This window comes from Bos grunniens, chromosome 19, assembly GCF_055505025.1.
Source record: "Bos grunniens cultivar Pamir isolate PY7600 chromosome 19, Bosgru_T2T1.0, whole genome shotgun sequence".
In the NCBI taxonomy this organism is placed as follows: Eukaryota; Metazoa; Chordata; class Mammalia; order Artiodactyla; family Bovidae; genus Bos; species Bos grunniens.
This window is the reverse complement of record NC_141183.1, coordinates 15340768-15357773: the sequence shown is the minus strand read 5'-3', so window position 1 is coordinate 15357773 and position 17006 is coordinate 15340768. Positions and strand designations below refer to the sequence as shown.

General features: G+C 38.5%; 1 protein-coding gene across 3 annotated transcripts in view; it reads left to right on the top strand.

The window, feature by feature from the left end:
• DDX42 (DEAD-box helicase 42) overlaps positions 1-17006 on the top strand; it is a 35897-nt gene that overhangs the window by 12175 nt on the left and 6716 nt on the right. For 2 of the 3 annotated variants that reach the window (XM_086356972.1, XM_086356974.1), the window contains exons 4-13: positions 5049-5110; positions 6400-6436; positions 7272-7421; positions 10730-10834; positions 12301-12420; positions 13488-13664; positions 14190-14318; positions 15207-15306; positions 15904-15951; positions 16463-16560. In XM_086356972.1, the coding sequence (XP_086213098.1) occupies positions 5049-5110; positions 6400-6436; positions 7272-7421; positions 10730-10834; positions 12301-12420; positions 13488-13664; positions 14190-14318; positions 15207-15306; positions 15904-15951; positions 16463-16560 (1026 nt within the window). The remainder of the gene's footprint in view (positions 1-5048; positions 5111-6399; positions 6437-7271; positions 7422-10729; positions 10835-12300; positions 12421-13487; positions 13665-14189; positions 14319-15206; positions 15307-15903; positions 15952-16462; positions 16561-17006) is intronic. The other variant, XM_086356973.1, reaches the window with a different exon arrangement.

Genomic DNA, 17006 nt, shown 5'->3' with positions numbered 1-17006 from the left:
GTGTGCGTTTGTGTGGTATGTTCTATTTTAATAATTCTTGGTTTAGTCTTAAATGGAGTGAATACTATCTTACTCAATCTAGCTTTTATTGAATACATATTTATGTAAGGTAATTAAACTTAAGGAATTTGCTAAAATTACAGATTCTGTATTCCGTACTTCTGGTGTTTATTTCTTTTTATCCATGTTCGTGACCTTGCTGTAGAAAATGAGACTTGTGACCTCTCCCTCCTTAAAACTCTTCTCACTAGGCTTTTTGTGATTTTGTATTTTTTTTCTTTTCTCCCATGTCTCTGACTTTTCTATTTAATTACTTTGTATCATGAAGAATTTCAAACACATAAAGTAGAATAATAAGATGAGTTCCCATATGCCCTTCACCCTGCTTTATCAGGTAACACTTTGGCCAGTCTTTTGTTATCTGACACCTCCCACCCCCTTTTACATTATTTAAAGTAAATCTCTGACATATCATTTCATCTATTGGTATTTCTATGTCTATAACTCTTAAAAAACAACAACCATGTGATTACACCAAAAAAAAAGTCCTTACCTAGCCATGTGACTGTTATCTGTCATTCTTGTGATTCTCTTCCAGTTTCTCATATGATTCTGCTACAGTTCTCTTTATTAATGTGCTGTCTTCAGGTTTTATACATTCCTTAGTGACCTTACCCACTTCCAAAATTAACTTCTGTGTGAATAAATTAATATCTTTAGATCCATAGTCTCTCTTTAGTTTCAGCTCTGCTTTTCTAGAAACATATTGGCTATTTTTACATGGATGTGTTCCCCTGGTCCCTTTAACTTTTTTTTTTTTTTTTTGGCCCCAATAAATAGCTTGTGGAATTTTAGTTTCTTAACCTGTGATTGAGCCCTGGCTCTCCACAGTGAAAGCACAGTCCTAACCACTGGACTGCCAGAAAATTCCCAAATTGGCTTTAATTTCTTCCTTCAAATAGCCCCTCTTTTTTTTTTCAATTTTATTAAGGTATAGTTGATTTACAGTGTTGTGTTAATTTCTTCTGTACAGCAAAAAGTGACTCAGTAATTGACTGAAAAATTTCATGTACAGAGGAGTCGCCGGCTATAGACTGTGGGGCTGTAAAGAGTCAGACGCGACTTAGCATAGCACACAGCACATATACTCATCAAAGATACTGGCCTATACTTTTATTTTTTGGTAGTGTCTTTGTCTGGTTTTGGTTTCAGGGTGATAGTGGCTTCATAGAATGTCTTTGGGAGTGTTCCTTCCTCTGTGGTCTTTTGGAAGAGTTTGGGAAAGATCAGTGTAAGTTCTTTGTATTTTTGGTAGAATTCCCCAGTGAAGCTACCTGGTCCTGGACTTCTGTTTGTAGGGAGTTTTTTAATTATAGATTTTATTTAATTTCTTATGTTCGGTCTGTTCAGTTTACCTGTTTCTCTTCTTCATTCAGTTTTGGTGGGCTGCATGTTTCTAGAAAGCTGTCCATTTCTTCTAGGTTGTTGGATTTGTTGGCATCTAATTGTTCATAGTATTCTCTTATGGCTTTTTTGTGGTTGTTGTGATTTCTTCTCTTTCATTTATTGTTTGGGTTTTCTCTCTCTTTCTCTTTTTTTTTTTTCTTTTTTGCTGTGTGGTATGTGGGATCTTAGTTCCCTGACCAGGGATGGAACCTGTGCCCCCTGTATTGGAAGGCAGAGTCTTAGCTACTGGACTGCTGGGGAAGTCCCTTCTTTTTTTTTTTCTAGTAACTGATCAAGCATGTTCATGTCTTGCTTTATTCCTCAGAATAACAAAGGTGAATAGGCAGAAAAACTATATAAAACTTCTTAACTGATAAAAAAAAACTGAACCCTGAGATAATCCAGATCACTTCTCCAAACCACATTGGTACTGTGTGGCAGAGCTGGGATGCAGATCTGATTTTTCTTGCTTAGTAGTCCTGAGAACTAGCTTTTGCAGAACATAGTGCTGCCTTCCTCTCATCATTTGCCAGCTTCTGTCAGTCTTTACAGTATCTCTTGTATCTGTTTCTGTTTCCATTATGGTCATCTTCCCCTCTACCTTAACTCTTACCTGGTCTAAATTAATTCCCTCCTTTCTTTAGGCTCTCTGCTCTCCTATTCATGTAGTGGACAGCTACAGAGTAATTGGGCTGAAGCGTGTTTCTTGTCATATTACTCCTCTTACTCAGAAACTGTCGCTTCATTGTTTATGAAGTAAAGTCCTTCTAGATTCCTCAGTTACTTGTTACCTGAAGTCTTCAGCCAGAATTCATCTCTCCTCTGAGGAAGCAGGGGGGGAAAAGAATCCAGTAAAGATGTGGTTTTGTTTGGTGTAAACGATGCTTTTTAAAAATAGGAGCCAACATTTTTTAAGATCCGGAGATTTTTGTCTAAAAGATCAGTCTCCTGAAAAGTGAAAAATGTGGCAGGACTGGGACTGCATTCGTGTGTGGCACAAAACAGGCTGTTGCTGACAAAATAACTGCCTGCTTTGGGCAAGGCAGGCTTTTTCTACTTCGCCCATCAGTCCCTGTTGTCTTCTTGACACTGAGGCCATCGCTTAGAGCCTTTTACCGTCATATTTGTGTTATAATTTTCTTATAGTGGAGAAGTAGATTTCCTGAGTGTGGGTCTGTTGTCAAATATCCGAAAATAAAACTCAGGGCTATGTGTTTAAAAGAAAAATTAGAGCATGCTTCTTTAGAATATTCAGGGCTTCCTCTGGTGGCTCAGTAGTAAAGAATCTATCTGCCAAGCAAGAGATGTGCATTTGATTCCTGGGTCAGGCAGATCTGCTGGAGAGGGAAATAGCAACCCACTCCAGTATTCTGGCCTGGGAAATCCCATGGACAGAGAAGCCTGGAGGGCTACAGTCCATGGGGTCACAAAGAGTCGGACACAACTTAGCAGCTAAACAAAAACAACTTAGTAAAATGCAAGCAAAACATGTCCGTGTCAGAAGTATAGAACTTTCCTTATCTTGCCTCACTTCATTCATTGTGAAATTGCTACCCATTGAGTATTTTGGGTTTCCCACCTTTGATTTAGAATAAATTACTTTCCAAAGAGTGTATACCTAAAAAGTAGCAGAGCCAGGATTCAACTCCAAAGCCCATGTTCTTTTTGCTATATCATTCAGCATCTGAGTTCTTGTGTTGTGTATTTCTGCATAATGCTTACCAGAACTACTCAGAACATACCTGTGCTTTGCAAGATGGTAGCAATTTTGTAAATACAGTGTGTTAAATGATTCTTTCTAGAAGTAAAGGCAATGGATAAATGGTTTGTTTCGTTTGAGATATCATATACATATTGGTTTAGGTTTTTTTTTTTAATCTTCTTGATACATGGACATTTCCCAAAGGGCTGTGTTTCTCATTATTTTTTCAGATCCCTAGTGATGAATTAGAATAAAAATCAACTCTTGATTTTTGAGGTTTAAATTTAGATTTAATTTTTGGTAGTGCAAACTGGCATAGCCCTTTTTGAGTAGGAGTATCCAAGAATGGTCCAAATTCTCTTGCTTGGAATTTCAAGTAGTTGAAGCTGTTTGGAGGTTAAATCTTTTTGATACAACATCATTCTTCCAGATATTTTCTGCTGTAGTATCCAAAGGCATTTTGCTGATTTTCGGACGGAGAGATTGGATGTTATCTGATCTTGGGGAGAGTGTTGTTGCCAAGGTATTGCATTAATCCAAATCAAAGAAGTCAGAAAAACTCACATTGCTTTACAACAAAAAACAGTTAGCAGAATGCGTTTTAACCTTGGCGAAAAGTAGTTTATTCTTCTACCCTTGATTTTCACGTGTATAAAGCAAAGAATTAATTTAGATCAATAATTATCAATTTGCTATATAAAAATTACCTATGAAAAATGGGAAAAGTACATGTATTTCACATGTAAGTGGGGTGGACATGTAAGTCCACCCCAAAGGGTTCTGATTTAGTAGATTTATTTGTTGTTTTTCCGTTGCTAAGTTGTGTCTGACTTTGAACCCCTGAACTACAGCATGCCAGGCTCCCTGTCCTTCACTGTCTCCTGGAGTTTGTTCAAACTCATGTCCGTTGTCAGTGATGCTGTCTGTCCAGACACCTCATCCTCTGTTGTCCGCTTCTCCTGCCCTCAGCTTTTCCCAGCGTTAGGGTCTTTTCCAGTGAGTCAGCTTTTCCCATCAGGTGTCCAAAGTATTGGAGGTTCAGCATCAGTCCTTCCAGTGAATATTCAGGGTTGATTTCCAGTAGGATTGATTGGTGGTCTTGCAATCCAAGGGACTCTTAAGAGTCTTCCCCAGCACCACAGTTCAGAACACCAGTTCTTGGGTGCTCAGCCTTCTTCATGGTCCAGCTCTCACATCTGTACATGACTATGGGAAAAGCCGTAGTTTTGACTATACGGACCTTTGTTGGCAAGATGATGTCTCTGCTTTTTAATATGGTCATAGCTTTCTTTCCAGGGAGCGAGCGCCTTTTGATTTCATGGCTGCAGTTTACTTAGTGCAAGGTTTTCACCCTAAGGGCATTTAGGGCTGGGTAGTTCTCTGGTGGGCTGTTCTGTGCGTTGCAGGATGGTTAGAGGCATCTGTGGCCTTCACCCACTGGATGTTAGTAACAGCTGCCCCCACCCCAAGTTGTGCCCGCCAAAAAATGTCTCCTGATATTGCCAGATGTCCACGGGGGATAGAATCACCCAAGGCTCAGAACCACCTTTCTAGAGCCAGATACAGAAATCTGCATTTTTTTACTAGCCCCTTTGGTAATTATGGAGAAGGCAATGGCACTCTTTAAAAAAAAAAGTCAATCAAGCATTTTTACTAATTTTTCCACACATGGTATATTTGCAGATAAAAACTATGGAATCTGCATATATAGTCAAGTTTTTAGAACATGGGTATTTCTCTCTAAAAAATAATTGTCAAAAAACAATTTGCATCAGTGCAGTTGTCAAAATGCATAGCTAAAACCGTGATGGTGCTTGTTTGAATCTAAAAATTCTTTATAAAGAAATTTTCCTTTCAATGTTTTTAGTTGGTGATTCCATACGGCCTTTTGTTTCATTAGGATCAGGCGGCTAGAGACATGAAGAGGCTTGAAGAAAAGGACAAGGAAAGAAAAAACGTAAAGTAAGTTGTTTTCTTCTCCTTCAGAAAGGTTACATGACAATTGCTACATTATTGCAAAGCCTGTTCCCCCAAAGTTTATAAAGAAAAATTAAACTGCACAAATGTCCTGACTTAAAGTTATTACCTTAAATAATATTTTTGTAGGTAATAGAGATGACTGCATTTGCATTCTCTTTGGTATTCAACTGTAAATAGTTTTTAGGGAAGCAAGAGAGCATCATTACTAGTTTGGGTTCATTTTTCTGAGTTTTGTCCCCATAACTAATATAAAATAGGTTTATGCATATGTGATTGATTTTTAAGATGTAACCGTAATTATATACAAAAAAACTATGTATATTATTAATAAATAATAAAATCTGATTTGAGGGCGACATGCTTTAGCATCTAGTCAGAGCTTGAAATACTTTATTTTCTAGGAAAGAGAATTCTCCTCTTTCCCTTGCTGAATATACTTTTCTTAAGGCTTTTGCTACCAAGCACAGGCAGGCAGGTTGGACTTTGCCCTCTGCTTGGCAGTCAGTGCTCAGCCCCTCCCCAAGGCTCCTGTGCCAGACGGAGGGTCTGCCCTCGCTTGGGTGCTTATTTTGTGTTGTGTTCCCTTCCAGCTACCCTCCACTGGTGGTGTTGCTTGCCCTAGAAATAGCAAGTGCTCTAGGGTAGGCAGAAAGTCTGATTAAAAAGCAATGGTTGTGGGAATTAAGCAACTATACTTTCATAGTTCCTGAGAGATGCAAGTGGAGAAGGTCCACTTCTCCACATGAACTGTTTTAGTCCCAGATTTTAAAAAGAGTTGATGTAGTTTTTCTCCCTGTCCCTGAGGATTTTGGCTGAATGCAGTTACTCAGAGCTAAAAACTCTGGGGCACCTTAAGGCAGTTGTGACCATCTTTAGTGTATACCAAATGCAGGTGTTCTTCTTGTTTCTGCTTTTAATACAAAATCCTTTTCACAACTGCATTGTGTTTGTTGTGTGGGATATACAAAGCTAGGGCCCTTGGGTATCTCTTCACAAGTTTTTACTCCCTATATTCTTGTTAGTATTGATATATTTGATGTTTCTAGGGGTACCACATCATCCCATTCAAAAGAAATGCAAACTGCAGCTTATAGTGTGAAATCAGACATGCGTGGTGGATGGATGGCTTCCAGTGTGCTTACTGCTACTTTGTTATTGTTAGTGTTGAGAGTTCCTGTCCTGTATGGAATTCAACACTAATGTGCTATAAGTATGGAGCTGGGTATGTGGAACATTTGCAGGGAAGTTTGTTTCTCCGCTTGTTTTTCCAGGGGTATTCGAGATGACATTGAAGAGGAAGATGACCAAGTGAGTTCCTATGCAGTATTTCTATCTTTTACTTTCACCCCACAAAGTCTGTCCTGGGGACAAGCTAGAGCTTGTCTTCACTGAAATGGCCATTCCTGACGTTCAGCAGGGAATGTCATTTGACTTGCTCCTTTTCTACCTGTGTGACCAGTTGGTAATATAAAGATTCATGTGGCTTTCCCCCATGTTGAAGATGGAAATTTTGGTCAAGTACGATATCACAAATAAAGATGAGCTTTACTCAGCGTGATTTTTTTTAATCCAAAATTAATGTTTATTCTGATAAATCAAGAAGTAGAATAGTGTGGGATCTATAGACAACCTCTCGTAACACCTAACCTTGACCTGTTTCTAAGGGTTCTGTTTGTGATTCTTGTGTTTCAAGATGGAACATTCGTTAAATGACAGTCCTTTAGTATTTTTTCCCCATTCAGTTGTGGGATGGAGAGAAGGGACCCAGAGTGAGCCCTTTCTAGGTTGGTGACCCTTCTGATCAGTGTCAGCTTCCAAACTTGGATTGGTAAAGCCACAGCATGTGTTCCACAGCTCTCAGCAGGGTAGGTAGTAGACACTCCACCCCAGGAAGGCTGTGGAACTGACAGTTTTATAAGTCTTCTGTTAAGCAACCTAAATCACTTTAGGGTAGTAACTGTCTCATTTCCTCTGATTGTCCCTCTGAATACTGCTATTGTTAAAGGAATTGCTAGTAAGAGTCTTATCTTACTGGGTAGGTATGTATACTGTGCAGTCATCTGGTACGCTGTGTGCACTAATTACAGGAGCAAAAATGTTCTGTTATACTTGGGTATGATTATGATCTTGTGCTTTCCTGCAGGAAGCTTATTTTCGGTATATGGCAGAGAATCCAACTGCTGGTGTGGTTCAAGAGGAGGAGGAAGATAATTTGGAATATGACAGTGATGGAAATCCAATTGCACCTTCAAAAAAAATCATTGATCCTCTTCCTCCCATTGATCATTCAGAGGTATGGTATTGCTGAATTTGACTCTTCTTTCAAGTTGATGCAGTTTTCTCTTTCAAGCTGATGCAGTTTTCTTCAGCTTTAATATTTAGATTTTCCCAATATCAGAGTACTCCTCTGATTCGTACTCCTCATTATGTCATGAGAATATTTCTTTGGAATTTTGTCGTATTTGCCAAGTGATTGAATCAGAAGGTGACTGAATGGTTGAGACTTTGTAGCCTGTACTATTCAAGGTACAGCTGAGTCTCTTGCTCACGTTCAGTTTTAAGTGAAAAATTGTATTCAAGCAATTGTACTTGTTTTCCATACCATCACTTACCATCTTCCTTTAACTGTGGGTCCCTGGACCTGCATTTGCTTTTTAATTGCTATAAATCTTTACTATTTCTCCCAGATCTGGGGCAGATGAAAGGCTGTTCTTAAATCAGGAAAAGGAAATGAGGATATCTGTGTACTCACTTGGGGGAAAAAAATCAGTATTTCATCCAGGTTAAATATCAGACTAGAGCTTGCATGCCCTAGTGATTCTAGATCTAGAGCAGTGGTTTTCAGAGTGTGGTCCAAGGACACCTAGAAGGGTCTTTGCACGGAGTCTACAGAGTCAAAAGAGTTTTCGTGGTAATGCTGAGGTGATTTGCCGTCTTCACTGCGTCGGCATCGGCACTGATGGCTGAAGGCAATGCTGATACCTTAGCCTGAATCGGGACAGTGGTGCCCGTTGTCCCGGTGGTCACTGCCTTCTTCCCTGCCTGACTGTCACAGTACCGAAAATAGAAGCCAGCTTCACGTCAGAGTATCCTTGATGAAACAAAAATTATTTACATTACTCTTACATTCCATGTGACAAAATGGGAAAGGGCAGGTAAACATTTTTATTGCATGCCGAGATATGACAGTTGTCTCAAAGAAAGACACTTAGGTGCTCAAGTTGTGAACTGAGCTGCTGCTAAGTCGCTTCAGTCGTGTCCAACTCTGCGACCCCATAGACGTTAGCCCACCAAGCTCCCCCGCCCCTCGGATTCTCCAGGCAAGAACACTGGAGTGGGTTGCTATTTCCTTCTCCAATGCAGGAAAGTGAAAAGTGAAAGTGAAGTCGCTCAGTCCTGTCTCTTAGCGACCCCCATGGACTGCAGCCCACTAGGCTCCTCCATCCATGGGACTCTCCAGGCAAGAGTACTGGAGTGGGATGCCATTGCCTTCTCCCGTGAACTGAGCTAGCTGCTTTTTTTTCATGGGACACCATTTTCACTTGAGAAAATGAATGGCACATCAAGGAAAACAAAAGTGTCTCTTGTCAGTGATAGAGACTCAAGTTTTCATGCAGAAATTAGAATTTGGGACACTGTATTCATCACAGTGAGTTTGACAGCTTCCTCCCTTCCAAGTACTAACCAGGCCCGATCCTGCTTAGCTTCCAAGATCAGACGAGATTGGGCGCTTTCAGGGTGGTGGCTATAGGTGACAGCTTTCTAATCCTTAAAGTCTGTTGATAATCAGCCATGAAATGTGTATTTTTTTAATTACACAGTGAAATGTCTTGGATGATCTTCAAGCCATCTCAGTGAACCAGTATTTTCAGAGAGCCAATGCATGATGTTACAGAATCATGCATGAGTAAAGGCCCCATTCAAAGTGCAGGATAGACCCATGAATTATAGTGTGACAAAATGTGAAAATTCGTCCATATGGTTTTGGATTACACAGTGAAAATAACCTTTAAGAAATGTGTACCTGTCAAGGTTGAGTGTAGTGTCAAGAGTAAAAGTCTGCAAGCATCTGAAAAGGTTATTAATAAATATTCTTTTTCCCTTTTCCAACTACATATCTTTGGGAGGCCAGGTTTTCTTCCTTGGCTTTAATCAGAACAACACATTGCAACAATTTGAATGCAATAGAAAATAATAAGATTTGGAAAAATGTGAAATAGTATTATAAAATAAAAGTTATCTTTATTAAAGCATATATGTTAAAGTGTCATGAGGTTTGTTATTTTAACATGAATTATAAATTTAAAAATTTTCTTTTTTTAATACAATAAATAACGGTAGATAATAACCATTTTTAAAATCAAATCTCATTGTATTTCTGTTAAGTGTAGAGGGTACCTGAGACCAAAAAGTTTGAGAGCTACTGGTCTAGACTAGAGTGTGGGTTATATTCAGTTCTTTAGATTTTCCTTTTGCGCAGCTGTTAACCACTTAAGCAGTTGGCATTTTACATGTGGCAAATGAAGCTACCTAAATGAAATCTATCTAGGAGGCTGCATCCGTGATAAAGAGTGAAAATATAATAAAGAAACAAGTACAAGTATTTGAAATAGTTGTCTAATAAGATATCTGAGATACTTGACAGAGTACTCAAACTTCATCCTGCCTGGGGTATATCCCATAGTTGTCCTAATGTAATGAGAAGTCTGCCAGGAGAGACCAGAAATGAAGAAAGAATACCCTTTCTTCACATTCTTTTTTTTTCCCCCTCTTGCTTGGAAACCAAAGGAAAAAAAGTGTGTGTGTAAAAAAACTTCGATATTTGTAGATTTTTGTTAAGACAAAAATTGTTACCCTCATAGAGCTTCTGTTTTGATAAGAGAACTGAAGAAAAGGGCTTGGTGCAGCATTGTGGGGAGCGTAATAAAAGGTCCTGTTAATAATGCTAAAGGAGAACTTAGTTCTTTCTCTTTGTTGATAGTACCATAGAACGATAATTAATTTTAAGCTATATCTAGAATTATGAAGTTTTTGACCACCTATCAAATGCTTAAGTTCTCCTTAAAAAAAAAGAGATTTGTTGTAGACATACCATGTCAGAAAGAGAATCGTTTAGCCAGGTTCATATGTGGTGATATGCTAGTGTTTCGTTTCCTTGGTACAGTGAGCTATGAGAGGAGTAGCAGAAACGACTTCTTCCCTCTTTGGAATTGGAAATGCCCGACAGTACATTTTTTTTAAAGTTAACAAAAACATTTCCGTGTTTTTAAAAAGAATGGAACTCCTTAGAAATATTATCAGAGGCCTAGATCTAGGTGAACAGCTTACCGGAAAGCATATTTAAATGTTACAGGGTGGAATATCTGAGTCCTTTGGCATTAGAGATTCCTTAGTCTGCATCAAGGCTGTTCAAACAGGAATGGGAAAAAGTTCTGGTTGTACTTTGAGGATTTGTGTCATGAATAAGTGAATTCCTTTTTTCTCTCTAGCTGGTTATGGCTTTACTTGTATAGTATTTGTGAAAGGTGATTTTGCATTAAAATCAAACTTACAGGATCGAATCTTGAATTCTAGACTAACTTTGAATAATTGGACCTGCAGATTGACTATCCACCATTTGAGAAAAATTTTTACAATGAACATGAAGAGATAACCAACCTCACCCCACAGCAGCTAATAGATCTCCGGCATAAGCTCAACCTTCGGGTAAGTCAGCTAGTAAGGCAGAGATTCATATTAATGTTAATTAATTAGTTCAGGGTTAGTATTATTGCTTATCCATACTGAAATAATCTTGAATTTCTTCTCCAAAAGTCCTTGAACTGTCTTTGGTAGAGTAATAATTAGACCCTTTGGACTCTGTGTCTTGATTTTACTGTTTTAGTTTTACAGCTATTTTAGGATAGGATTTTTTTTTATTTTATTTATACACATGAGTTGCTATATGTATGTGTTCAGTCAGCTTTGTGTAGTTGTTTTTTTAACTGTGTGTTGTGTTGGAACAATAGGTCATATGACCTTAAAACTAATCAGTAAGTGTTTCTGATTGCCATGAGAGCAATGTGCTAATTAAGAACTGTTGGGTGGGCTAAAGGCAAGTGGTCCCCATCTTTAGAAAGAGGAGACAAGATTAACTGATGTGAACAATATGGGAAGTCTTAAAATATTTCAAGATTAAGATGCACTTGCTTTTCACATTATATACAGCACGATTTTCTAATTAGATGAAGAAATTAACAACTTTACAAAATATGCATGCACTAATATCAGAATAATAGTTTTAAACTGTCCACTAAAAAGCTTTGGGTTGTACCTTGACCACATTTGTTTAAGGTGCTGCTAGAGATTAAGTGAAACATACGGATAGTACAATGATGTCTGCTCTGGTGTGGACAGCTTTCTGGCCATACCAGTTGCTACGTGATGTTTGAACTTGTTTCCTGAGGGGTAGGTGGTTGAGTGGTTTTGTGTGTGTGTACGTACTTGTCTGTTTTCTAAGAAATACCCCTTAAAAAAAAAACTTTTAAGTGAAACACTGATTGGAATAGCAACATTACCCCAGAAGCATTGAAAGCTTAGCACTGTTGGAGTCAGCATGGAGGTGGAGCCCCATTCCTCACCTGGGTACAGTTCAGACACTCAGCGTTTGCAGTGTCTGCATCTGCACTAAGCAGGACACTGTCTCTTCAGGCATGACTGAGATTGGAGCAGTAGATAGTATCTTTGTAACCAGTGGGTTATAGGTGTGTCTGCATTTGGACCTCATTTGCACTCTATTTCTAGAGTAAATTTTATTTTTTCTACCACTTGGTTAATAGTTATACACATGGAAAAAATATATTGACTTTTTCCAGTTTTTTGAACCTGACTTCTTTTTATTTTTTATGAGAAAATTAATTGTGATTGAAGAGATTTCAAGGCCCGTAATCATTTAAAATAACCTGACCATTATCTCAGAAATATTTATTTTGGAGTTTTTTTAATGCGAGATTTAGGTCCGTTATTATTTGAATTTACCTTTTCACACATTGTAAGCTATTAGGTATAGACTTAGGTTTTCACTTCTTCATATTCCAACTAAACACTGGAGAGCTACAGGTAAATATTGTTGACCTTCTAGTGCTATTTATATTGAAGTACAAGTCATTCCTGCAAGTCGTCTTTGTCTCTAGGTTTCTGGTGCTGCACCTCCTAGACCAGGAAGTAGTTTTGCTCATTTTGGGTTTGATGAACAACTTATGCACCAGATTCGGAAGTCTGAGTACACACAGCCCACTCCAATACAGTGCCAGGTGAGTAAACATGGTCACAAAGAGTCGGGCAGGGCTGAACGACTGAACCGAACCGAAGTAAAGACAGCGAAAGAAAAATGAAGTGGAATGATATTGTGATCTTTTTTTTTTAAACTGACAAAGCAATAAAACACTTTAATACAGAACTGTATTGACAGGGATAGAACTTTTGAAACCTTTAAAAATTAAAAAAAAAGCAGAAGTGAATATTTTACCACTCTTTAAGTTACTGACTGCTGTCACCTTCTGAGATGGACAACATTCTGTCCGTCAAACGTGAATCTCCAAATAAACTGCCTTCATTTCACTATGGCTCGCTTTTGAATTCTTCCCTGTGCAAAAGCCAGGGGCCCTCATTTGGTGACCTGTCTTAGGGACTCAACTGAGACCTAGGACATGAGGTGTTCTTCTCCCCTTCGTCACTTTTCTTTGATTATAAAAATGTAGCCCACTCTGCCCTCGGGTCAGAGCCCTGTTATCTGGCCACTTGTATCTTTCACTAGTGTGCTGTATTAATAATTCTACTTCTTACCTGTTTTAAAAAGTTGCTAAAGGACTAAGAAGTGTTCTTTTGTTTCTGATAAATGTCTTGAAAATATGATCTGAAGAAAACTGTTCATTAAGCCTAAACTAAACAAAAGTTTGTGTGTGGAGAGATGTAGCACTGTCAATTAAGAGGATTCCTTTGTCCATGGCCTGAAACTTCTCATTTATAACTGAAAGTAATAGCTTCCGTTTCCCATTTATAAATGGACTTCATTCTTTTCCACACAGTTCAGTATGTGGATGAGACATTCTATACCTTCATGGTGAGGGGGGACAATTTTTTGTTAAATTTTACCAATGATAATGTTTCCTATAAATGAAGTTTATGGGAATCCAGATGTTTCATTCTTTTTTTTCCCCCAGGTATTTCTTGTTATTTCATAACCAGTGTGCATAGCCTAGGACATTTTTGTCCCATTGGAAATAAATGTCATTATTAGTCATTTGCCCTTTCTCAGGGTTGCCTTCAGTTCATCTTTAAAATTGAAAGTTTAGAGTGGATACTACTTTTTTTCCTCTAGGGTGTACCTGTGGCATTAAGTGGTAGAGACATGATTGGTATTGCCAAAACAGGCAGTGGGAAAACCGCTGCGTTCATCTGGCCCATGTTGATTCATATAATGGACCAGAAAGAACTGGAACCAGGTGATGGACCAATTGCAGTGATTGTGTGTCCCACTAGGGAGCTCTGCCAGCAGGTATGTGCTTTATGTAGAGTGTCCCCTTCCATATGTCAACTAATGAGGACTAATCAGCTGGGTAGAATCACCAGGAAACTTTGTGTGTCTTTTTTTAATAATTATGTGAAAAACACAAAATTTACTGCTTTAACCATTTCTAAGTATACAGTTCAGTGACATTAAGTAGATTCACATTGTTGTGCTCTCAGGAAACTTCTGGAAAATATTGCATGTTATGTATTTTCTATATAACCAAGTGATTTGGGAACCAGTTGATTTGCCTTTTGTTCGGTGAAAGGCAATAACAGGGTCAGGAAGAGAAGTGAAAAAGAATAATCACAACAAGATTTTAGATAGCCTCTTAAGATGTGATAATGGTAGCCTGTTTATTTTCTCTATGAATAAAATTGTGTTTGTATTTTCTACCTTTTGATTTTCTATTGACATCACATTTTGTGTGTTTTTCATAACTCCTTTTTGGACTGTGACAGAGGTTAGTGTCACAGAGGTGTGTGTTCATATGCCATTATGTTACCTTTGCAGATCCATGCAGAGTGTAAGCGGTTTGGGAAGGCATACAATCTTCGATCAGTGGCTGTGTATGGAGGAGGGAGCATGTGGGAACAGGCCAAGGCCCTTCAGGAAGGGGCAGAGATTGTTGTTTGTACACCAGTAAGTATGTCTTGGGTTTAAATAGCTTATCAGCCTCTCGGTATGGAAAAAATGTCAGTTGTTGGAGGGCATTTCCCCTGAAATGTGGTGAAGCAGGGTTGAGAATACTCTGAGGCAGTGATAGCTGTGGCTTTGGTTTAATTTTGGTTGCTGTACTAAAATAGCAGTCTAGTAAGATTCTTTATATGCTACAAATTTCTGTCTGCATCAAACAGTTTTTCTTAACACTGTCCTGGAAAATGGATCCGTGCTTATGGAGAGCCTAAGTTCAGAATATGGTCAAAACTGCCTTGAAGATTGTAGTTTAAACATTAAGACCCATCAGTAAGGCTTTAACTTTGGTCATTTCACAAAGCCTCACAAAAAATAGTTTTCACCTTCTTTCTACAGTTTAAATCACAATTAATGTAAAGGAGGAAGCCAGTGAGTTTTCAGATTTTCTGTTCTTTTGAGCGCAGTAGTGCATAAATTCCAAGGCTGTCAGACTAGTTGTATATTGCAGTCTGAAACTGGAGTGTTATTTTTTCCAGGAGCAGAACTCTAGAAAGTTCTTGTAAATACATTTAATTAAACAGCCCTCAACATTGGCAGGTTTCCCTGTGGGATCCGCCAGCCAAGGATTGAAAATCTTCAGGGGAAAAAAAAGTCAAGAAAGCAAACTTGAATTTTCCATATGTTGGCAACTTTTTATGTAGCATTTACACTGTGTGTTATAAGTAATGTAGAGATTATTTAAAATATACAGGAGGGTATGCATAGGTTGTATGTGCAAATACTGCTTAATTTCGTTTAAGGGACTTGAGCTTCCTCATAGGGAATGAGGCTGGAACCAGTATCCAGCAGATACTGGGATGACTTGACTTCCTGTTCATTTTCTGGCTCTCGTAGGGTCGACTGATTGATCATGTGAAGAAGAAAGCTACCAACCTTCAGAGAGTCTCCTACCTTGTGTTTGATGAAGCAGATCGAATGTTTGACATGGGATTTGGTATGCTTTGAATACCAGATTCTTCTTTCTCTGTCTTAATGACACTAGTTTTTTCCATGTCTTTCTAGACTTAATTTTTTCTCTGTGTGAGAAGCTAAAAATACTCCTGGGTAGGGTTGGACCGTAGAGATAGAGCTAAGACATTAGCTATTTTTAGGAGTTCTTTCAGGAAAAGTATGTTAGGCTTAACTGGGTTGAGGACATTTGAAAGTGCCTGTGAATATAGGGAGAATATTCTAGGCTTTATTTTTATTCACCTGCCTTTGATTGTGGAGGTCAAGGTCTGTGTTATTCGGGAGGTAGGTGCCATATCCTTCAAGGCCTTTGCTTTCCTGTCCTCCTTGACTTAACCAGCTGTGTGAAAATTCTGAATAACTGTCTTTGTTGAGTGGAGCACCACTGAGCCTAACCCAGCTAGGTGTTGGGCTAAGTGTTTCTGAGTTTCACACTGAGTGACAGGTCTGGGAGTTCAGAACTTCCTTAGTTCCTATAATGTCTTTATAGAAAGATTTTTGCTATTAATAAAATGATTTTCCAGGTATCCCAAACTGTCCACGCAGAGTTATAATACTGATTTTATTCTTCTACTTCTTCCAGAGTACCAGGTGCGATCCATAGCAAGTCATGTCCGTCCTGACAGACAGAGTATGTATGAAGCAGTTTCCTTAAGCCACATTTGTACTCAGAATAAACACCTATTTATTTTATAACTCTCAGTTATGGCAGTAAAAATAATCATGTTTGTACTTGTGAGGAACCATAAAGGGGAAGATAATGACAGTTTATCTGAGCTAGACAGGACCTTAGAGATCACCAGATAGAACTCACTCATTTTTACACATGATAGTCCCGAGACTGAGAATTAAATGACATGCCGCAGTTCATAACGTTTTATCACTGGCTAGAGGCGATACACAGTGCAGATCTGCTGACTTGAAGTCGAGAGCCTTTTTCTGAACCATACTGACAGCAACATCTGCCTTAACTGAAAATGTGTAAAAGTAAAACAATGGTAATTTTTTTTCCTTAGTGAATTAATTTGTAAACTTCACTGGGCTTTCGTTTTTCAAAAACTGAGCAGTGAATGTCAGTAGGAGCTTTAGTGAGTATTCAGAAAAGAAGTGATACTGTTTCTTTAACATGGTTTACCTTTTAGCTCTCTTATTCAGTGCAACTTTTCGGAAAAAGATCGAAAAACTGGCCAGAGACATCCTGATTGACCCCATTCGTGTGGTACAGGGAGATATTGGAGAGGTAAGCCTGAGCAGGGCAGATGGAGTCCCAGTGGGTTATTTTTCACACTGGTGACATGGATTTCATTTCTCACTATTGAGAGAAAAAACGTTACGCACTTATGGATGAGGCAACGTGTTTCAAATTTGCTTTAAAAGCACAAGGGTTGGGGGCAATAGGTGAAATATGTTTGGCAAAATGTTAATAATTGTTGAAGTTTGGTGATGGTTACATGGGAGTTGATTTTGTTCATTTTATTCATTTTGAGTGTTAAAATTTTTTCCACAATAAAAGGTTTCTTTTTAAAAAAATTTATTTTGGAGAAAAAAAGAGCAAGTCTTGTCTGAAAGATGCTGGTCGGTTTGCATGGAAGTAACATCTTCAGTGATTGTGGGAGGCGGCCTGTGCAGTGTGGAGTGGGGAGATTTGAAAGGCCTATGGAATTAAGTTTTTGTTTTCCTCACCTA